Below are 23,873 nucleotides of genomic sequence, written 5' to 3' on the forward strand. Positions count from 1 at the left end.
ACTGAGATTAAAATTGCTTTATATCTTTCTTTCTACGAACTAATTCTTTCTTCCTGTATTATATCATCAAATGCATTCTTTCTTTTATATATTACTACTGTTGAAGTAACTACTTCTATGAATTTAGTGTTCATTTTATTGTGCTAATGAAGTGTGGTCACTTGGACCGATGCGTATATGTGCCTGGTACTACGTTGCAGCTGACTGACCCGGAATGAAATGACAATATTTTCTCAAGTTAAATCAGATTAATTAGGGAATCATGAATTCCGACAAGATGTTGCTCAGTAGTTAACATGCTCAACTCGCAAATGATAAAACTGTGGATTCGGATTTCATTACCATCGTCTACTTCAGTTGTAGCACGTACACATAATCCAAAATGTAGCTTATTACATTTATTGCATTACTGGTATATCGTCTCAAGGTGAAAGAAAAACAAACCACTCAAGAAAATATGCATAAATTCATTAGTCGTTCGTAGGAATTGCTCTTTACACACACATATTAATTAGAAATGAAACAATGTGCTTACATACTAAATCAATCCAGTGGACTCATTTTTAAGAAAAGAAATTCAACCAACAAACGCTTTAACATAACGTGATGGATGATGAACGCATAAGAAGAAGAGGAGAGTTGTAGTAAGGATTCAGTAGTGATTGATATGAAGTATGTATAAAATCGTTTTCTTTAATAAACAGAGAGGAAAATTTTTCGATAGCGAGTAGTATACAAGAGAATTTATTATGTTAGGCGTTATCATGGATTGGTTCTTTATTTGTTTGAATTGTAGCAGCAATATCATCATTACCGTCAGTGTTAACATTTGACGATGATTCACCATCTTCTTCTTGTTGATCACGTGCATTATCCACCCATAGGCCACTATCAACACATCTTTTCATATGATATTCAGCTTGTTGTGGATCCATACTGCATAATACTGTTTTTAATAACTCAACATCTTTTTTCTCAAAACACTCTTGAAGATTCTTGTAGCGTGAGAAATAAAATAGGAGAAAACTAAGTTATCTACATATATTACATACAATGTGCATAAACGAGAACAAATGTTATTAATCTTTAATCATTGATTACGTGATTATTGCATATTTCATCAGTGATGGAATGGTAACTATTTAGTCAAAGAAAAGCTGTGATCTGTTCTGTCAACTATAAATATGAATAAATCATACTAAAACGAAAATCGACTACAATTCTAAATATGTCGTTTTTGAATCACTTGTCCAAAAATATGTTTTGCCTTTGGAGCAATTTCAACGTCCTGTGTATGAAGTTGTCGTTCATACACATTGTTTCTGATGGATCATCTCTTAATTAGAACGAAAAAAGTTAAACATTATTCTTAAACTAATTTAATCAGGTGAAAATGACCTGACCAAAGCTGTTAGTTGTTGTTATTACTTCAACTTAAACCCCTTTATGTAGTTTTTCAATTGATATATGTTGTTTGTCTGAAACTTACATACATAAACCAAGTGTGATTATTCATTCACCAGGCTAGTGTAAAATATCAATACAATTCACATTTCGGGTGTATCTGGAGTCTCAAGCAATTTGTTATGGTATAAATAGACATACGCGTAGCATTAATTCCAAAAGTAAAATTTACACTCCTAGATCGAACTCCAGTTGTTTGGACTTTAGCATAATGAACAAAATAGTAAGAATTTTGAAAGATATGTATACAATTTGTTATTTCCTGGCACTGTCTGTATACGTTCCCACTAACTATGGTTTAGATAAAATGAGAAGTGTTTTAACACCCAACTATTATCCGAGGTGGTAGCATTCAATATGCTTGTGGAACCTGGCTTCTCCGAGCTGAGGATGTTAGACGACTTTGTGTTTGATCATCGTTGTCTCCGAAGGATTGCTGATATGCAGTGGCAATACCATGTTAGTAATGCAGAAGTTCAGCATTGTGCGTTCGGGCGCAGCGACGATAATGCAATTGATGTCACTATCTTGAGACATCGACTTCGGTGGCTTGGACATGTCCTACGAATGTCGTCCCAGAGAATTCAACGTCGTGTATTATTTGCCGACGCTGGGACTGGTTGGAAAAAACAGATAGGTGGTCATTGTATGACATGGTGTTGTGGCATGAAAGAAAGCTGCAAAGGGCTGGCTTCTGTTGGTCCTTCTCGACTCCCTGGTTTGAGTCCTAGAGATGGTGCAACACAGTGGCTACAGACGTTATCAGATATGGCTCAGAATAGAAGCCAGGGGTGATCCTGCTGTACCCTATTTTCACTTTCTTCATAAAAAGTGGTTGTAACTTCCTTAACTGAAAGAATTCCTCCTGGTTATACCTTTCCGTTTACCCCATAATAATCCATGTCCACCAACCCAGTTAAAGCGCCGGACATTCGCTTTTCGTCCTCTCAATTTCGTAAACAACACTCGTTGTGCGAGAAGGCAATGAGTAGGACTTCCCTGGCACAGGCTATACACGCGTGGCCTTGTGAGAGCGTTTCGAGAAGGATACCGGGCTCTCCCCACTCTCAGCCGAACCAGGGCATTTAGGGGCATACAGCATTCTGAGACTACAGATGATGTCAATTTGTGAGGAAAACCCTAACTCTTAATCCTAATCCTAAACACTAATTTACAACCTTCAGTTGAGCCACGTATTTGAACTGCTCTATTTTTGACTTCTGACCCCAAATGTCCTGACAGGGTCGAGGGTGGTAAGTCTGCTCTCTCTCTCTCTCTAAATGCTCTCATAAGACCACGTATATATTGACGCTGTCAAGGAATTCCTACTCACTACCTTGTGACAGGAATGGTTACGAAATTGAGCGGACAAAACGCTAATGTCCGGCGTTAAGACCGGGTTGGTGGGTACGAAAAACTCACCTAGGGAAGTTCGAAAACCTTGACTTTTAACCAATGGTCCGCATGAACTACAGGTTCATGATAAAAAATAAAGTACAAACCTATTGCCATTTACCGGATCCGATGGGACTGGACCTCCTAACGTTACTCCACAACTTTGAGGATTAGATCTCTAGGTCGAAGACTCGGGGAGTGCTCCCTAGGAAAAGCGTATGCTTCCACTTAGGCAACTGAGAAGTATCCCAACCGATATATAAACTGAATAACAACTATTTTGTGTGGGGCATACATATTTTGGTTCCCCTTTGTACTAATCTTGTGTTTAAATAACTGTCACGTTGGTATGGTTCCAAGTACGTTTATAAACTTAAGTCTAGTCCCGTTTACTCTTAAAAACCTGTATGACCAATACCATTTTCGCTGAATACTTAGCATATAAAAACCAGTCTAATAAAGTTAATCAGGAAGCTAGTGGTTCCATTATTTCACTGTAGATCGGTCGAATGAGTAGGCTGTAAAAATTTCATTGTAAAATTTTCTTTTAGAAAACAACCAAAATTCACAACAATAAATATTACTAACCGTTGGTAACGACTCAAAAACTTCAACTGGATCCAGACCACCAGGACCAAGACGTTTTTGCTTTTCTTCCTAAAACGAAAAACAGAAACTAGCCATACAGTCACACCGATTTTTTTAAATTACTAAGTAAACGTATCCGGCACGCACTCGATATTGAACTGCACACATAGTTAGTGTAAGGAGTTATGTAATCATACTATCCCTTTGCTCAAGCCAAAGGAAATATAGTAGTAATTTGCCACTAGTAACAATAAACAAGTTGCGAAATATGGCCATTAAGAGTAGAAGACACTCGTAAGCTACTAGTATTTAATCACAGATGCCTTACAAATATTGCTCGCATCTGCTGGGATCACTGGGTAAGTAATAGTGAGGTTAGACGCAGAGTATTAGGGAATGATGGTAAATCAGTTGATGAGATTGTGAATTTTCATCGACTGGGATGGTTGGGCCACATGTTGCGTATGCCCGAACACCGATTACCACGACGCGCAATGCTCACTAGTGTTGGAGATGATTGGAAGAAAGTTAGGGGCGGCCAAACCAAAACGTGGCATCAGTCCAAAAGTCACTAACTTCTAGTCTGAGCCATGTTGGGAGATGCAGACTACTTGGTTGGGGTCCGCGTGACTATCGTAACCAATGGTTAGAGACTTGGTGAAATGGCTCAGAATCGACCACAATGGCGTGGGTGTATACATTCTCTGTCTTCCATTAAACTAGGAGATTATAATCGCTTCATATCTTTCCTACCACTTATTCAGTCTTCCTGTACTATGTCCTTATATGCAATCTTTCTTTTATATATTACCACCACAGAATTAACTACTTTTATGAATCCGGTGTTCATCTTGTTGTGTTAATGAGGTATGGCAACTTGGACTGATGCATATATGTGCCTGGTCCTATGTTGTAGCTGACTGACTGCTTTATTAAAACGCCGTTAAGGAACTCGATTTCTAACCATTTAGTGACACAGATTTAGACTCTGCATGACGTACTTTAGTTTAAGCAACCTCGGCCAAGCTTGACACAACTGACTTATTACCGAAAGATTAGTATAAAAATCGTTGCTAACTTCATTTTTTATCATCATCCTTATATGGTATTCACATTAATATTGAGTTATTGAATAATATTTTCATATACATTAAAACAATTAGAATGTGGTTTTACCTCTTCAATTTGCATCATAGCTTCTTCTAAACGAACTTTTGCTCGAGCTCTGATTCTTTCTCGGAATGCAGAAAGTTCATCATTGAAAGCTTTTTGATATTCTGGTTCAGGATTCTTAAACCTTAATTTATTCAGAGAAAAAAAAGTATAAGTGTACACAGTATAGAAAATACAAAGAATAAGTTGGATTGTATGATTGAAAGTAGAATCCACAACGCTAGATACAGATGTACAGTTTAAAAATCTATTTACACAAACAACAGATTTGGTCCCTACTTCACTCGATCAACTCACTAGGTTTAAGATCACGTTGATGGACATCTGCCAACAATACAAAAATAGTAAAGATACTGAAATTTTCAGTAGACTGATTGAGCAGAAACTAGAACAAATGATTATTATTTATAAATAAAATCACTGTAAAATGTCACACAAAATTCAGTTAAAGAGGTTCCTCTCACTTTTATGGAGAAAGTGGAAGAAAATTACAGCAGAATAGCCATTGACTTCTATTCTGAGCCATGTCTGATAACGTCTCAAAGATAGTGTTTTACCAACTCTAATATCCCAACCAAGTAGTCGTGAAGGACTAATCCTGTGCATCTTTATTTCATAAAACGACACAATGTTATGCACTGACTACCTCTCCGCCATTTCCAACAGATGACAGCGTTAGCAAATAATGCACGATGTGGAATTCACTGGGATGACATTCGTAGTACATGTCCAAGCCACCGGACTCGGCTTTTCAAGATGGTGACACCAATTGAATTATCGTCTTTGCCGAAACTCTACATTGCTAACATGGTGTTACCAAGGAATGTCAGCCATCCATCTGAGATAACAATAATCAAACATAGAGAGTAGCCTAACATCCTCAATTTGAAGATGTCAAGTTTCACAAGCATAGAGCAAAACTGCTCTCATTATACTGTTTTCATTTATTTCACCACTCACGCCATACTAGGGTATCTGAAGTCACTTCAAATAGAAATGCTGAAATATCAGCAATCAGTCATAACACAATCTGTTTACATTTCACATCATTAATATAAAACATAAATAACTCATTTTATGTAATACACTTTTTTTACAGTAACTTATATACATATCAATATGTTTGACGTAGAATCATCTTCAATCTGTATAGTAGCAAATATGATGTTTACAATTTAGGGATCACTGAGTAGTGGTTGTTTTCGTGTTTATCCAATCTTTTAGAGATGATTGAACTCTATCGATTAAGTTGTAATATGATCATTAGTCCACGTGGCCTAACACCTTGTGCACTGTGTTAGGATATCAATATTATTGTTATTATAAATAATTTACTCATTCCTTAATTAATTTGAAGTTATCAAGCTAAACCATTTTTGTAGTGATACTTGACAATTTATATATCTCAATAGTTGAGATCATGAAGCTAGACCACCATGGTAAACCTGGAAGCACTGGACGGCCGTTTCGTCCTATTGTGGGACTTCTCAGTAGTGAGCATCCACGATCTCGCCTCGCGAGATTCGAACCAAGGACATATCAGTCTCGCGCGCGAACGCTTAACCACTAGACCACTGGGCCGGCATCACTTCTGATATTAATCAACATACGCCCACTAGTGACTGGCTTCAAGAAATATGTCCTGGAGTTATAGTGAGAAGCAATGACCAGTGGAGTTCGACCAGGTGTGTTGTGAGATAGTAACTCACTGATAACAATGGTGGATGTGTCGCTCAATTTTGTGGATTAGTTGAAGTTAGATATTAACACCGCTGGATGCCTGCCAGCTCAGTGGTCTAGTGTTTAGGCGTTCGCGCACGAGACTGATATGTCCTTGGTTCGAATCTCGCGAGGCGGGATCGTGGATGCTTACTGCTGAGAAGTCCAACAATAGGACGAAACGGCCGTCCAGTGTTTCCAGGTTTACCATGGTGGGCTAGCTTCAATTGATTCATGACCTCAACTATTGAAATTACTATAATATCCACAAAACCCCTTCTGATTTTATATATCATTATTGAACTTACTTCGCAAAGAATGGTCGAATACACGCTCTTGGATCAACTTTTAGCGATTTTGCTAATTCAAGCATAAACTGCATCACTATACACTGATGTGAAACATGTTCCATTAGTTCGAATTTCTATTGGAATTTTAAGAGGAAGCCAAGAAAAACAACAAAAAATAGAATAATTATTGAGAACAATAATGACAATGATTGGAAACAAGATAAGATTCCGTGATAGAGTCAGATCAGTTGATGAAACTACTGGAGACCAGTTAGCGTACAGGCATAGCTGAATCGTTCTAGTTTCAGACACTGGACGCTAGAAAACATTTTGTTATATCCTAGTGAAGATTAAATTACAGGCAACTGAGAACTATTAATGGACTAATATTATATATATACCTATTGTATAACCGTTCAGCAACTAGATTAGGTATATCTATATTCCTCTTATTATAAGCTTCATTTTGACCTATAGATTATTATTATTATTATGCGATTCACTGTTCCTAAATTATGTTCAGTATATTAACTACCGTCTCCCACGTTCACAGCCACTTTTTGGCTTGATTTTCTACAAATGTTATTTCCTATTTTATGGTGTGGTGCGGTCTGTTTGACTGGTAATATAAACCAAGTATGTTTGAAATAAATGATTTGCATAATGGAAGCTGTTGTTGGTGTTCTGGACTCAACTGGACGGGCTAAACGAACAAAGGACCAATAAGGACGTTAGGCTGCTCATACCGGTCGGACGTCATTAGTTTAATACAGTACTAAGATTGAATAAGGTGTATTTCGATTGGCGAATAAATCACGTGATAATAAGACTCAACACAGTATTCAATTGGTAAGTCACACAGATTACAATCCTGTATCATTTCATTCGCTTTAGACAAGATTAGTATAATCAGGACTCATAAACACACACTAGTATGACTCAAATCCGACTAAACATAAACCCGTATTTGGTTACAAAGATTTATGTTAATATTGTTGACATAACAAAACTGTAAATTACGAACATAAAGTACATTGAACTATGAAATATGCAAAAATGAATTGCTTACCTCTTCCATAGCCAAATCAATACACCAAATTACAAGTTGATTAGCTGTCTCTTCACATACTAGATCAGGATGTTTAACAAGAAAATTTTGTGAATCTAATGGTTTTTGCAATAGTCCAAATTTTCGTATAGCTTTATTATGCTTATTAACAAATTCTTTTAGACGATTTACTGCAGCCTCTTCGGAATTTGATGTCGAGTCTAAATTCTCTTCGTGTTTAAGTTTGGGCGAGTTAATAACCTAAATTTTTAGGTTGATTTGCATTTTTTTAAAATGTAGTTTTAGAAATGAAAAGAAGAAAGAGGACCGTGAAATAATCAGACAGAACCCATTTTTACACTTATCATTGCCTGATACACGTATATGGCAAATAAATATGCCTGATAGATTATGAGTTAGTTTCTATAGGTTGATTAATAATCTCATTAAACTTATATCCCGTAATCATTTGTAGAGAGATGGCTTAATGGTCAGTCAGGGTATTCAGTTTCCAGTTACCAGATCACAAGCTTGATTTAGTGTAAAGCAGCTAAGTATCACTAAACCTTGCTAAATGTGTTGTTCACGGCTGAATACAAGATATGTACTTGGTAAATGAGTTACATTATGTGGGAGATAACTTGACAGAATGTACATATGTCTCAGGTTCTGTGTCGCTTATGACTGACTGACTGACGTGCATTGATCGTTTAAGTGATATTTAATCATGTTTATTTTGTACTAAGCATTTTTCATATAAGCATATCATGCTATTTTGATGTAAAACGATTCAGTGTGCTGACTGGTTATTGTTGTTTTTTCATTGAAGGTAGCTCTATATTAATAATTCAGTTTCTGCAATCAATTGTCACTGGGTGATATTTACCACATCAAGTAAGATTATAGATCTTAATTCACAAAAGCATGCTTCTTTTTTGTTAAAGAGATGTCACATTGATCTCATGTCAGATACTTCAAACGACTATAATACACAAACATACTGAATAACTAGTTATCCAGTGTCCACCTTAAATTAAAGATAGACATATTACATCCTAAGTTATATCATTTAAAATAAGCGTAAAAATCTCCAGATGTTAGAGCTTCAATGATTGGAAGTCAACGAAGTAATTGCCCAATGCAATCCGTGTTTATGTGTAGTCCTTTGATTGAGTACAGTCTAATATAAAAGCTAACTCCAAGAAAAGATTTGTGTAAAATACCGTTTAAATAATGTAATGATCACTTTTCTTTTTTGCGATAATGAAAGCAATGTCTAACAACTTATTCAGTCAAATATTATGTGAGCTTGATCGACTAACAGGATCCTAGATATTCTTTAATAATTCATGAAATTATTATTTCACTCAATCATATTGGCTGTTTTATTAAAAGCAACAGTGGGTTAGTAATTAAAATGATTAACTTTTAACTAGTAAATGACAAGGTCAAGTTCAGTGTGATTTTTATCAACTTTGGATTGGTCAGTCAGGTAGTATCAATTGACTCTATAAAAAGGTAATGATAAACTAAGTACATGTGTACTTCATGAATGGTTTACAATATATTCATATAGTTTCACAGGAAAACTAACTAGTTTCATCACAAACAGATAATTTATGTTAAATTTCATAGCAATGAATTTTATGTGGGTTTTGTATTCAGACATTGTAAAAAAGATTGCTTGTATGAAGTGTTGAGCTTAGTTAGATCCAAGAAAGAACGGTTGTATAATACTTAATAATTAAATGTAATTGACAAGTATCTACTAGACAATGGCTAACTACAAACGTTTATTAGTAAGTATGAGAATCCAAAAAAGGAAATGGAATTTGATACAATATGGAAAAAGCCAGTCCATTTACGACTTCAAAGGTGATGAAATAGCTAACATGATTAATTATAGATTGTGCTGAAATGAAAGGTATATATCTAATCACTAAACTAGTTTACTTGTATCAAACGAGTTCTTCATTGAGACAGATAAAATTGGACAAATTCCCGCATCATATTACCTCCAACTGTATTTACCAGTTTACATGATCATGTCAAAGCATTTACATCGGAAGAATAGAAGGCAAGATACTTGTTCGGATCTCAGAGTACATTCCATTGTGTTTTCTAAAGTGCTATTCTATGTCATCCACTTGATAGCGAACACTAAACTGACATTTTAAAACCCTTCGAAATAATTAATAATCAATCAACTTTGAAAAAGATACACTACGTCGAGACAATCGCTACTAAAAAGTTAGAACCATATCAGTGTATTTAAAAAGAAACAGGTGCAAATCTTTTACAATCCTAGTAACTTCTATTTTCATTATTCAATTATGCAACTTTCATATTCTGAATAAAACCTTTCATTTTAGGTCAATTTTTGAGCTTTACTCATCTTACTATGTTATTTTATCCAGTCTCATAGTTGTTATTACATCACTTCTCTTTCCCCAGAAATGTGTCTCTACGTATTTCAATTTTTTTCCAGAATTACACATTCAGTAACATAAATATTCATTAACTTTACAAACTTATAATTCTTCTACACGTGTTGTTGTTATTTTACTAATCTTCATTAATATGATTTGAAGTACGTGTATTGGTTGCAAATAATTATTACTAGTGTTTCTAGGTTGCAAGCAGCTGACCTAGAATATATGAAGTAAATGAATTCGTTTTATTATGCTACGCTTGTTGTTCAGGCCTTAGTCACAATAAGTAACCACTACATATGTTTGCTGTTAAACCAATTAATAAACCGGAATTCGCGTAACCGTGTAGCTGTATGAACAGCAGAAACTAGGCAGGCAAAACCAACATTCGCATAAGCAATAGCATACATTAATCTGATTCACTGTTGGCCCCATTATAGCAGACTGGGTAAAAATGCTAAGTTGACCAGTCCTCGTCGAAATCTGAGACCTGATCATTTCTAGCTAAGAATTCAAGGCCATAACTGTCTTCATAGGAATGCATTTACTCAGTACTTTATTTACGCCTGTTACTCCTAATGGAGGATAGGCCGCCGACCAGCATTCTCCAACCCACTCTGTCCTGGGCCTTCTTTTCTAATTCCATTCAATTCTTGTTCATTTTTCTCATGTCTATCTCCATTTCCCGGCGTAATGTGTTCTTTGGTCTTCCTCTTTTCCTTTGGCCTGCAGGATTTCATGTGAGGGCTTGTCTTGTGGCGCAGTTTGGTGCTTTCCTCAATGTGTGTCCAATCCACTTCCAGCGCTTCTCCCCAATTTCGTCCTCCGCTGGGATCTAGTTTGTTCTTTCCCACAGGTGGTTGTTGCTAATAGTATCCGGCCAACGGATCCGAATCATTTACTCAGTGATGACACAATATTCGTAACTCAGATGTCACAACGTTTTTGACTGTAAAGAATGCTTTTAGATCATTCAGACTATTTTAAGCAGTCAGCTTAGATAGATCGAACACACTTTACATATAGTATACTCTGGTAAGGGTAACAGTAGTTGAGCTGAGGTAACATGTATTAGTGAACCACAACTCACTGAATGGGAGTACATAAATCGTGCAGTTGAGTGGGGTGATACTAATAGATATTTCCCTAAATCTAATCTAGTTGCGATCTAACATTAGCTTACTATTATCTGTGTTGTATACCTAAAAAGAATGACACTGACAGTTTATCAAACCCACTTTACGTTCTCTTCATAACGCCGCACATTTTTCGTGACGTGTTTTCCACTATATGTACAACATCAAAACATAAGTTTAAATGGTAAAAATGGTGTATGAATAAGCACTGTATTACGGACAGTTAAGCACATCCAAGGGATTATAAATGGAGTGTAAATTTTATCACAAATGCTTGTGCAACTTACCGTCTTCGATTTCGCATCTTTGCAAATTGTATCAATATTTAAAGGTCTAAGCTGAATTAGAATTCATAGAATATTATTTGAACAAAACCTACTCGTTCTTTCTTTTGTATTTCAGTCACTTTCACTGACCATTCTTTAGCTTCCACTTCGAGTTCATCGAGTTTTTTTTGTAATTCCTGTATGTTGTCTGAACCAGTCTGTCCCAGTTAGATAAAAATAAATATTTCCACAATTCAAACCTCCTTAGCTTTATTTAATTTTTGTTGTGCCTCATTATATTTAGTTAGAAATGACTTATAATTATTCTCAAACTCTGCTTTTTCTTTCTTCCAAGCAGCATCTCTTTCTAGGCGTGCTTGATGTCGCCATCGAAATAAGCTAGGTGTGTCTATATTTGGATGAGTATCATCTTCATCATCAGAAACCTATATGAACATAAAAACGTTACGTTACAAATAATCTTTAAAAATTGACCAGTTGTAATCTCTCCGCCTAAAAACAAACATTTCTGTACATGAATACGTATATCAGTGATGGTTATATATATATATATATATATATGGCCAGTCAGTCAATCCTTTGCAACACAGAACCCGACACATGTCAGTTTGTTACCGCACCACACTAGCACAGCGATATTATCGCAAAGACTTTCATAGCAGAAGTAGTAACATTATCAGTATCAATAAAAACGATTAGGTATACGAAAAGGTATAAGATTTTAAGACCTAGGTTCAAGAGGAGGAGTGAACACACACACATTATGGACGATTCTGAGACATGTCGTCTAGTCTTTAACCATTTGTTATGATAATCACTGACCCAAACTGGCTCAGTTCTGTTATCAATGACTATAAACTAGCACTACATCTTGGTATGACCGACCCAAGCTTTCTCTCAATATACTACAACTGCCGTCATTGAGCACACGTAATACTTTCTAAAAGGTTTATTTATTTGTTTGGACATAAATATTGATACGAGGGCACCAGATACTTATGGCCCTAAAAGATACTAAGACAACAGATAGTGTAAAATAATTGTCTTTTAAAAGAAGTTAGGTATATATTCATATGAATGCAAACAGCTTCGCAGACACGTAGAAGACCGAAGTATTGTTATTCTCTCTGTAATCAGGTCGTGACTTTATGGTCAAATAACTAGACTTCGATTTTGGCACCCGAGCAGTATTCCAACCCTCACACAAATCAAATGATGAAGTGTGATGCATATGTGGTTGGTGCCTCCTTTTACCAATGTTTGTGTTCATGACTCAAACTCAGGCACATAACTTTGTAAGTAATATAAATAAGTTACATTCTCAACCAATTGAAACAGTCGCAACTATCCATTTATTTAAGGACTGAAGTTACATAAATCTAGATCTCAATCTGTATGTTAACCAATAAGTGAGTAAACTGAGAAGCAATGTTTCATATCACCAAACGTCATTCAAAATAGGAAACACCCGTGAGTTGTAAGTATTCAATCATAGGCACCTTCCAACAACTGCTAGTGTATATTATACAACAATTGACCAGTAGTGTTAAGGTTAGACGCACAATAAAATGTAGAATTGTCAAGTCGGTTGACGAGAACACAAACCCTTCAGAGAGATGTTAAGCACGCTTATTTTATCTACCCTGGCAAAAGATGCTGACTGGCATGCGAGTTGAAAATAAACTAGGAGTGGTAGGTCGATACATCTCAATTATACATGTTGACGCACACTGATAATCTTAGTCTCGTCATGACATGTGAAATTTCTGGTTGGTGGTTGAGCAACAGTCTTGAGCTGAAGTTGGAAACGGTGTGGTGAAGAGCGGGATTCGTCGTGATACCCGTCACACTCATTATGTTCTCCGATGAATCCACAGATCACCATCACTCTTGACTCTCAGTTTCGCAACGTAACTTGTATTTTGACTGTATTTTCATGTGCATATTCCCATTGCAGCAGTTAATGATCTCCTTCCCACCTCAACCCTATCGCGTTCTCCTCCCTTAAAGTGACGTCAATTCTAGAACCTGAGCACTCAAGAAACCACCTGAACTATTCGGTATACCTTCTTGCTTGAAGAACAGTTTAGAACGGTAGTAATGCTTACACATGAAACTTTCTAAACATTGAGATAAAGACATAATGAATTTATTATTTCCCGGTTTTTCCCATCTAAACTGGAACACTGATGTGCGATCACATATAAACAACGACTTATATTATTTGAGAGATAATGTCGAGGCTGTAGGGCATTTTATTATTATTTGGTGGAAGTTAGTACTGACAAAGACAGTACCAGAAACATCAATCTCCAGAAATTATCTCATCACGCTGTAAAATTACATTAGTTACATGCAAACACAGATGACTGTGAAACAGAAAATATGGAGGGTAGTTTGTGAAAAGTACAAACCTCGATGTGATCCCACTTGCTGTAGTTGAGACGCGACATCCTCAGAAACAAAATGCAAGGAAAAGCTTAGAAGCTTTTTGAAAATCCGCTAGATTTGCAGACATCAACAAACAAAATAGGCTGTAACAGTTACAGTTAATGATTGAGGGAAGCCAAGGTCTCATTAATAGCTTCAATGTACAAGAGTTCTCTAGTTGATTCGACCTCAATTTTGGATGTACAGCTTTTATTTGGTGAGGCTATGTCAATCCAATATCTGAGCCAGCTTTAGCCAACACGCCACCAATAAAGACCAGAAAGAGGATTGGACGTGAAAATAATACTTGTGAGACCGTGATGCTAAAACCCTCCAACTCGCGTGCACTTTGTTTGTCTTGGTACGAAACATTTTGACCTCCGTGTATTTGCAGAGCCTGGATAAAATTTTGTTAGTGGAAATCATCGCTTTGTGATCTGGGAAATGAGAAACGCGTGCTGTGGTGTGTCAGATTTTCGCCGGATCAAAGGCTGTTGCCTCTGCTCATTTATTCATCCATTTGTTTATTCATCGATCTTTCCATCTCTTTCGATATTTGAAGCAACGCAAAAGGGCTGTCACCGCCCATATCTTTTCTACTGCCTCCTACGAGGACTAGAAAGAGAGTGGTCTGCTTCCATCCTCGTGTATATAACGAGTGACTTAGCAGGTTACTTAATGGTATGTCGATGGATTTCTCACTCCGTTTCAGGATTATGGTTCTGATTTATAGATCATACCTGTAAAAATGGCGTGTACCTGCCATTATAGAAATATATTATTATTATCCTTGTGGCTTCCTTTGGCGCAGGGATTTCAGTCTCTTTGGTACTAAACCGGAAGTTAGTTGGGTATCGCCCAGACACCCAACTGGGACAGCAGGTGAGAGACGTTCCACGTCTGTGTGACCCAGGTTAAGTTCGTATACGAGGCTGGTAGTGAGAATCTCTGCCAACTCTAAGTTAGTTAGTTCTTTGCCACTTTTCCCTTTCAGAGTACAGACACCCTTGTTTGTAGGCCTTCTCCTGGTCACGAGTTTGTAGAGATATTCGGGTTAGGTTTTCATTTCGTCTGCCAGCTACGCCTGAAATAAATTCTATCGCTTCGGATTTTGACGCTGATTCTGTCTCTCAACGCCAATTAAGATTTACGATCTGAATCCTTCAGGGCGATTTCCCACTTGTACCACACTCTTCGTCTGGCCTCCAGTAAGTGTTTCGTGTCCCGCTAAGCCAAGGATCTTCGCTTTCCATATATTTTCCTTGCCTGAATTACATTGTGTAGAAGAGTATTTCAAATGATCCCTCTCACTATCTGCTAGTGGTCATCCACCGATAACCCTCACCACTCTCGTGGCTACAGTATGTGTTAAAAATGCTCCCTTATCGTTGTGTGGCCTGCTCCAATGTGGCTAATGTGTGGTACATTCTCGGTTCGCCGTAGCATTTCTTTTGCGACCATATCCCAATTTTGGTGAAAACAAACTGATTTTGGGTCCGTAGACAGTTTAATGTTTTCTCGAAATTTAATCTTTCCGAACGCTATATTAGTGATTTGTTGCTAGGTTCAATATAACAATTTAATAAAATAAAAGTACTGATATATGAGTGTAATATTCCCGCATTTTTGGATCACTTAGTTTCTATACGAATAGACTCATCACATACTGTCAGTTTTACGTTAACCAGATGGTTTTAATAAAAAAACATTTTGCTTCCGCTCAACAAACTAAAGAGATTATTAACAATTCATGTTTATGTAATATATTTCAAAACATGTGGAAAAGTACAATTTAACAAATACGTTTGCTCCGAATCGGACTATTGGAGATTTCAAACTATAGCTTCAGATGCATGTGCGATTTCGGGGAACAGCTGCATGTCGGAATTTGTGACTGTATACGTGCTGGTATAAACGATGCTAGAGAAGCAGCTCATACAAATCCATTCTTGAATTTTTTAGATAGCTAAGGACTTCTGTTTACTTGTGAAGTTGTTGATAATGATTCTCATGAAGTTTTTACGAAACATGAACTCTTATTATCAAACGGGAATTAATATTATTTACCACAGAGTTTAGGTTTATTCCAACAGGAACTACTAACGGAAACTTATCGTTTCTTTATAATGACGTCGGTTGAAAACGTGATAAAGGACCCTGTGCTTATGTCCAAGGGCCTTAGGTTACCAGATGTTCTCATGTCTTTGAACACTAATTCTTTTAATAGCTCCTTAATCAAAGATATAGTCTAACAAAGCTCGATGGCTGTGAAAAGCATTGAAATGAAACTAGGACGCTTAGAAGTCAAGAGATAGCCCGTCTTCTTGAGGCGCAGACTAATTTCATACTGTTTAACATATACCACGAAGAATCACTTCAGTAAATTTGTTGGAAATGAGATATTAGTTTCAGCTACGACCACTGAGATTTCATTAAAAGCGAGTGGAAGAAGCACCTGGAATTTGCGGTGAATATCACGCGGATTTTGTAACAGCGTTGTAACACTGAAAACAGACCAAGGATGAAATAATTAGGTCTGGCGATTAATGCTTACAAATTAAATTGGATGAAATCTCCAGTGAATTAACTGATACCAATATAATATTTGGGTGTAAAAATGTAATTTTTTACTGTTCGAATAAAATGTCCACTCCTGAGATATTCCAGAAGGTCATAGACTGACTTATCATCGGTACTGATAATATTGAATCGCATCAGTATGACATTATAGTTCACACTGATGTATTTAGTCGCACAGTTAACGTCTTTTAAAGTTGTTGGTTCGGCCATCATCTGTGGACAATCCAGAACTTGCGAAGGATATTCGAAAGTATTTTGAAACTGTCATGAAGGCAATGAAAGAATGTTAATATTTTCAGTGCGAACGTTGGTTTCCTGAGTTTTACAAAAAAGAGGACATATCACTAAATTGTGAAAGGTTTTGTGTTTTAGTCATAGGGTTACCAAAGATTTTCATACCATTTGAAGTTCATGTTGAAGCAGACTGTGATGTCAAAAGCTAGGAAACCTTTTACTAACCAGGGTTCGTTGTCCGTTGACCAAATTACTAGCTTCATCCAGATACATTTTAGTCCTGCGGGTAATTTTATAGTATGATATTCTTCGTTCCCATAGTTCTTAACAAATGTGTGCAAATGTGGAGCATGGCACAGAAAAATGTTGATATTTCTGTTGAACCACAGAAAGTGTTTAACAGAAGAATCGATGACAGTATTAAAACCACTTAAAAGCGTAAAATAGCCTACGAAAGATTCGAGCTCGTTTACGTACAGATTCACGATAAATCAGCACAATGATGTACCGCTAATAAAAATTATTGATGATGTCAATGTAGTCGTTTTGGTTCCCGACCACACAATTGTTGAAGTTAAATATATAAATACTGAGAAAACTATTCAACAATTAATACGGTGAGGTCAGCAATAATGAACGCGAGAACAATTACATGAATTTGAACGGCATAGCATGGCTCAGTTCTGTAGACGTTGTCTTTATGTGTAACTCATCTCATTTATTCATACTAAATATATTTCGCTACCCCCATTTCAAATATGTTCTTCAGGAGTGCTTAGCATCGTATTGTTAATTGCCATGATACAATGAGTCAGGATAGACAATGATGCGACTTTCACTTAAATGCTTCTAGATTAGATAGTTACATCATGACAAATCTACAATTTTGGGATAAGGTCTATTATAGTAGTACCAATAACGAACCGGACGGTGTTTCCACAAATCTACTGAAGAAAATTGCTGTTCAGCTCAATTAGAAAGACATCAAAGGCGTACTATTTTACGCATCATCTGATATTCCGGGAGCTAAGATCCACTAGAACAATAAACATATCTCTGCTGAAACTTTTGAACGATTCAATAAAAGAAAAAGAGTTATCCGGCGGTGAATGAAGCATGAAAAAGCACAGAGAGAGTGTGAGTCACGTTATAAGCCTAAAACAGAGCAGAAAGTAAATCAATAGCGAGGCACATCAGTGAGGAAGTGTGCTATGCACCTTCCAACGATAACAGAAAAAATTTCAGAGAAAGAATATAAGAGAACTGTTTCGGCTTTGAAAGAACTAAATGCTATATTTCTTCTTTCGCGTTATTTTGGTTAGCATAAATTAGATCCCATTATCTGTTTGTTGACAACCATTAAATGACACCTGTTGAGTTGAAAATCATTAGGAATTTCAATTTCCACTGGTTGTGATGCCATACATGGACCACCATTTATTGCTAACATTCTACCTTATGCTTAATTCCATTTACCTTTTTTACTCTACTCATTATCACGAAAGTATTTCGAATAGTTTCTAAGTGACGGAGCAAACATTTCTGAAGAATTTCCCACCCCATATGGGTTATCGTGACCATAATACTTACGTGTCTGTATTCAAAATGTGTTCCCAAGTGAAGACCTGGATGCTGTGACGACGGATCACGGGTGAACTCGGGGAGGCTGTAGGAGGCTCAGAGTGAGCCGAAGATATTCCATCCAATCACTTTTTAGAAGAATGTACTGGAATTCTAACATGTAGCCTCCTGATTGTTCAATGCTAATAACCCCATGTACGCGGATTGGTGGACTGTAATGATGATTTCGTTCTTACTAAAAACTATTAATACCTGACAATTTTTTACTATAATTGACACTGTCTGAGAATAATATTCCTTTCATTAGTCTTCTGTCTTCTCATTGCGACTTGGAAGGTTTCTGGCGTTCTATTAATCACGTTATACGTGGTATGTCAAGCAAAACCTTCCAGATATAACAGAGGCCTTAATACAAAAGTATCTAAAGAGTTAATGAACAGACGGGATGACGAAGACATGATTGAGGACGAACAGTGAGTTTAAAATCCATGATGTGTTTTAAACGACAGTTGGTAAAAGAGGTGTATTTACGCCAATAAAATAATATAACAGTTCGGAAATTTTCACACCTAATAATAGATGATTAGATGATTGAATAGTATCCTAAACCTCGAAACATTACTAATCTATAAACAAATAAATTTATTTGGAATATCCCAATGAGTAGAAAAATCAAATTTTCCGGATCTCCGCCCCTCAGTGTAAGTTGTTTCTTCAAAGAATAAATAATCATATCAAAACTAGTCCGAGTTTAAATTTTGCAAAGAACAACACAACAAATGTCACTTAGCTCCAATCATATTATTCATCAAGTTGAACAACGGCAACCAGTAAGTGTCTGATAAACTCAAATAATTAAATTTGATTAGCATTCGGTGGATAGATTGTAAAGCAATACGAGCAATACAGTCACAAAATAAGTTTCTATAATAAGGGAGTTCTGTTCTGTGCTTTGACATGAATCATGTACAGCATGTTCTAAAGAATCGTTAGCTTAATTACTTGTTGTGACACTGAGTGTTTCCATTTCTGGAAGTGTACTTGGATCAATAATCAAAAAGTAAACAACTCCAGTCGGTCCAAGAAAAACGATGAGAAGGGGAAATGAACAAAATCTCAGGCAAAACGACGTAGATTTAGTTCGTTAGAACCATAGAAATTCGGTGAAAACGTAATAAAAACAAGAATTACGATAAAAATTTCTCCTACTCATCCAGAACAAAAAGATTAGCGGGGTGTATAGCTGAAGAAACATTAAAGAATAAATTATAAAATTTAGATATGAGGGATTTTTTAAAATAATTACACAAAACCCTCAAAATGCATCTTACAACACGATTGGTTTAAGAATGTTTGTTTCATACTGCCACTATAATAGTCATGTCAATTAGGCGTTACGACAGGTTGAATCAGGTTAAGTATTAACTGTGAGATGTGAGTTGGACGTAGGTGGTATTACCTACCAGTCTAGGTCGAACCCGATTAGAGTTCAATCACAGGTACAGATCACCGACACCCATGTATTATCGCGAACCCAATAGAAGTTATTGACGCAGTGAAAGACCAAACACACGAGAAATCTTATGAATATATCGCACCCAGACACCATACAACAACTGAACTTAGAAATCACTCAAATACATTAACAAAGAGATGAAGCATATGAAACAAACCTTGGAAGTTTGAAGGATACAAATAAAAATTGAAAATGCACAGCCATCAAAAAATTTTGAAGTACGTTCAGGCATGTTCACATCAAAGCAATTATAATGGCTAGTAAAACGTCGTTTCATAGGAAGCTCTGGCAAAATAATCATCACACAGGTATACTTCAACCCACTTTTTAGTCAAGTGGAAAATAAGCACTTATATGGAGTGATAAACTTTGTATACCAATTTATTATTCGCCTGTTTATTTCAAGTAACTCATAAGTGACTCCAAGGATATAAAATTCTTCACGCATGAAACAGTTCTGAGCCGTCAGCAGATCGAAATTTGTGAATACAATTAATCATTGAACAAGTGTAGTAAAGAGTTGGGCAGGGACTAAACAAAAACATCATTAGGTGTGCCGAAATTAGGGATTACAATGTCGGCTATGTGCTAAGAACACCTAAGTTAAATATAGTGGCTCTTTGTTTTAACAAAGCGATGAGACGCTGACCTATCCGAGGAGGTAGTTTCACAAAAGGTGGGTCGTAATTGGAGAAAAATAGTCGGGGTTCCGTTAAGGAAGTGGAAGTGTCGAAACCATTAGTGTTGTTATATAAATGGTGAAAAAGTATTCGTCTAGCGCATTATCAGAGACTTGTACGTACAAGTCGGTACCGTATCGATATATCGATACAATTTGTGGATAATTCACAACTATACCCAATCTCCCAATTTTGGTAAAAATCTGGGCGGATAGGGAATACAGCTGTGTGTACAATCTTTTGAATGGCTTGGTTGTTGATCAGCGTTATATGTAGTGTGATGTGTACTTTTATAACAAGACGTATTTTCAGCAATATTTAGTCCTTAAACCAACTTTAAGATTATGCGAAAGTAAAAATGTTGCAGCATCTTTCTGTTTAACACCAGAACACCCGTCTTTGTGGTTCCATACGGTCACTGACGTTCTCTTTACCTTAATTTTTTTCCACAGTCGTATTTCGTTTAAGTTCACTGTAAAAATTCAGGTCTTGATGTAAAGCAGTTTACTTAGTCGACTGCCATTTACGTTTAGCACATCTTAGAGTTGATCAGCGTGCACGTGCTCGGTTAACTTATTGACAATAATCTGTGCAAAACTTCGGACAATAGCCTTTTAATTACAGTTACTCTATATCCTTTCCATATGGACCTAAGTATCGCTTTACAACAATATTAAGATGACATTTTAAACTTAGATGACACCTTGTGTAACTCAAAAATGTATTCCTTCGGATGGGGTCAGGTTTTATCACATCATAGTTTTCGTCAAGCGAAATTGTATATTCTGTATAGTTCAATCAAGAACCTCTAAATTAATGATTAATGTTCAAGTACGGAGGTAATCTAAGGGTTACGTTTGTCCATACTCTGTTCTTGGGATGTGGTTTTTATTCATCCCATTATTATCCCGAAGTACTCAGCTATTTAATTGCAGTTCATATGTCATCCCAACATGATACTACTATTGTAGTTATGGTGAAATAATATTCCACAGTTCAGAGCGCGAAATATCACTCTTAGCTTATTCGGTACTAGCAGATTGCCTCAGTATAAATACATGCTTTTGTATTCTGTCTGTGTGGCCTACGAACGTATTCTGTAGTAACAGTAGTACCAGTGTAAACTATAATTCTGCAACTAAGTATAACTACTTATTGATATAAACCTTTTAATACCATCTTTCTTTTTCAGGTCTTGCCTTTGCTTTCACTTTCAGTGAATACAAATTCTCTGATGTCTTCGTGCGAAGACCTTTTTCAAAGTTTCTCTCGTAAACTTGATATTTCCAATATATCTAGTGACCTATTCTCTGACTCATCTACCAAATCACTTGGAGTAAAGTTGTAATAACTTTCATGAAAAGACTTATTATTATATTTTCTTAAAGAGAGAAACGGAAGGACAGACAAGACCGTGTGACTCATAAAGTCGGTGAACTTATTCCAGACTTTTCTTCGTATGAAAAACATGAACTAGTTGTGGAATCGGATCTTAGTAACCATACATCTAGTTTTCACTATCAACTAGCGAATTGTAAGCTGGATTTTATCATTTAACAATTATTTACAGGTAAGAAAGAACGTAATACCCCACCTGAGTATCTCCCAAATTTGGTTGTAAAAACCAAACCTTATGATATTTGCATTAGTTCATCTACTGCATTCTGTAGTACTCCTGGACCTTCAAACTCCCTTTCCACCTTGAAGTCGCATAAAAATGCTCATGATTTACCAGCACCTAAAATTGTATCAGGTGATGCTTTAGTGAATACTCTTCAGGTTAGTTGCCTTTTGTCCAAGCGGATCATAATCCAAACCCCTGTATAATTTTGCTTATTTCAGTCAATGTTTAATCCTTATTAGCTTTTAATATCATTCGTTACATGCTGGTCAGTTTACGCGGTATTTTACAGATGAGTTCTTGAGCGATTTGGAACAGTTGTAACATAAAGTATGAAATCAAAGTGCCTCTGTCTTTTCAACTCTTGAATCCTAATTTATAACTTCTAATAGAGATCTACCTATTTCATGGGCACAGAAATCTAATATCTATTCAGATCAAAATTTCTGGTCATCTAATTAATTTCTGTTTTGTATACGTCGAATCTACTTATGTTGCAATTGTTCTTCTTTTCTTGATCTTATTTTTGCTCCCAATTGCAACTGAATGAGTTCCGCGAGTTATTGTTAGGTCCATATCAAATAAATTTACAAAATTGTCGACGGCCCTGATCAATAACATACCTCGACCACAGCTACTGCTTCAAAGTGGTTGAGTTTGCACATCATGATGACTCAGTCGAGCCATATTGCCTGAAAAATTCGTTACTTCAGGTTCTACTACGCTAGGCAGGTCAGTTTGAGAAAAGTAAGACCAGCAATAGAAACTTAAGGCATAAAGTCGAAGTCCTACTACTGACTGCACTGGAAAATGAAGGGTGGAGTTTCCCTCAGACAACCAGTATCTTCAAGGTTATTGCTTTCTTACAACAGAAAAGCAAGAGGTTAGGAAAATTCTCCTTTAAAAAACACACACCTCACTTTGTATCACAAACTTCTGTAGCTAGCGGTAAGGCCTCAAAAGTACTGCGCCGATACATCTAAAACCACTCAGAAAAAGTTGTTTTTCTGTCCACAAGTGGTTTCCTCTTAGACATTGAGGTCATAATCCCAAGTTAATATAATCACTATCTGATTTCCTTCCCAAGTACCTAAAAAAGAAATATGGACAAATGTGAAATAACAACTGACCTCAGCTATAACCGCTCTTAATGTTATCCACACGTGAAACTGAAAACGACACAGTTTACCACCATGCCTACTATTAGCTTCGTCTTGAGCTCATTCGAATAGATCCAAACTTTTGTGAAAGAATACATGACATCCTACTGATAACCCTCAATGTAACATAATTCTGAAGTCATATTGCCATTAATACTGAAATAAGCTATATTGATTGGAATCCAATGTCTAACTAACTTTGCGTTTGCAGAAAGTGTGTGTGAAAATTGTACTCAAAACTGTCATTTTGGTTTTTTCAAACAGTTTGAATGTATAACTTAGATTCAGTGAAATATTTGTAACCAAGGCACTAAATTTTCAAACCTTTAAGTTTCATTCTCGAGAACTATTCTCCTTTTTATTAGTTGGACTTATTTATTTAAAAACATAAACATTGGTACAAGGAGGCACCAAACAGATATGCACCACAAATCATTCGATTTATGTGAGGGCTGTGATACTGTCCGGATGCCTAAACCGAAACAGGTGGTTTTCTTAGAGAGCCACACCCCGAGCCTTTGATCTAAAGGTCTGATCTA

General features: G+C 36.3%; 3 protein-coding genes across 8 annotated transcripts in view; 2 read left to right on the plus strand and 1 right to left on the minus strand.

Moving 5' to 3' along the window:
- Positions 1 to 324: 324 nt before the first annotated feature.
- MS3_00009346 (uncharacterized protein) lies at positions 325 to 2,288 on the plus strand. Its single transcript, XM_051217708.1, has one exon. It carries the CDS (start codon positions 1,822 to 1,824, stop codon positions 2,257 to 2,259), a length of 438 nt encoding a protein of 145 aa, XP_051065144.1. The 5' UTR covers positions 325 to 1,821; the 3' UTR covers positions 2,260 to 2,288.
- CDC37_1 (hsp90 co-chaperone Cdc37) lies at positions 448 to 14,048 on the minus strand (the record flags this gene model as incomplete). Of its 5 annotated transcripts, XM_035733816.2 has the most annotated exons (9): positions 13,947 to 14,048; positions 11,772 to 11,957; positions 11,625 to 11,729; positions 11,533 to 11,583; positions 7,699 to 7,938; positions 6,648 to 6,763; positions 4,624 to 4,744; positions 3,448 to 3,516; positions 753 to 995 (listed from the first exon to the last, which is right to left on the minus strand). In XM_035733816.2, the coding sequence occupies exons 1-9, from the start codon at positions 13,983 to 13,985 to the stop codon at positions 753 to 755; spliced, it is 1,170 nt and encodes a 389-aa protein (XP_035586169.1). In that variant the 5' UTR covers positions 13,986 to 14,048. The 5 variants fall into 5 exon arrangements, with proteins under 5 accessions (XP_051065148.1, XP_051065147.1, XP_051065145.1 ...); XM_051217712.1 differs by lacking the exons at positions 7,699 to 7,938; positions 11,533 to 11,583 and having other exon boundaries at positions 448 to 995; XM_051217711.1 differs by lacking the exons at positions 4,624 to 4,744; positions 6,648 to 6,763; positions 7,699 to 7,938 and having other exon boundaries at positions 448 to 995.
- A 6,460-nt stretch (positions 14,049 to 20,508) lies between these two features.
- The window catches only part of GSG2_5 (Serine/threonine-protein kinase haspin), a 31,357-nt gene continuing 27,992 nt past the window's right edge, over positions 20,509 to 23,873 (plus strand). The window contains exons 1-4 of one of the 2 annotated variants that reach the window (XM_051217713.1): positions 20,509 to 20,549; positions 21,746 to 21,894; positions 21,942 to 22,087; positions 22,124 to 22,332. In XM_051217713.1, the coding sequence (XP_051065149.1) occupies positions 21,788 to 21,894; positions 21,942 to 22,087; positions 22,124 to 22,332 (462 nt within the window). In that variant the 5' untranslated portion in view covers positions 20,509 to 20,549; positions 21,746 to 21,787. Of the gene's footprint in view, positions 20,550 to 21,390; positions 21,898 to 21,941; positions 22,088 to 22,123; positions 22,333 to 23,873 lie in introns of those variants that run through there. The other variant, XM_051217714.1, reaches the window with a different exon arrangement.

Source organism: Schistosoma haematobium, chromosome 5, assembly GCF_000699445.3.
Source record: "Schistosoma haematobium chromosome 5, whole genome shotgun sequence".
Classification (NCBI taxonomy): Eukaryota; Metazoa; Platyhelminthes; class Trematoda; order Strigeidida; family Schistosomatidae; genus Schistosoma; species Schistosoma haematobium.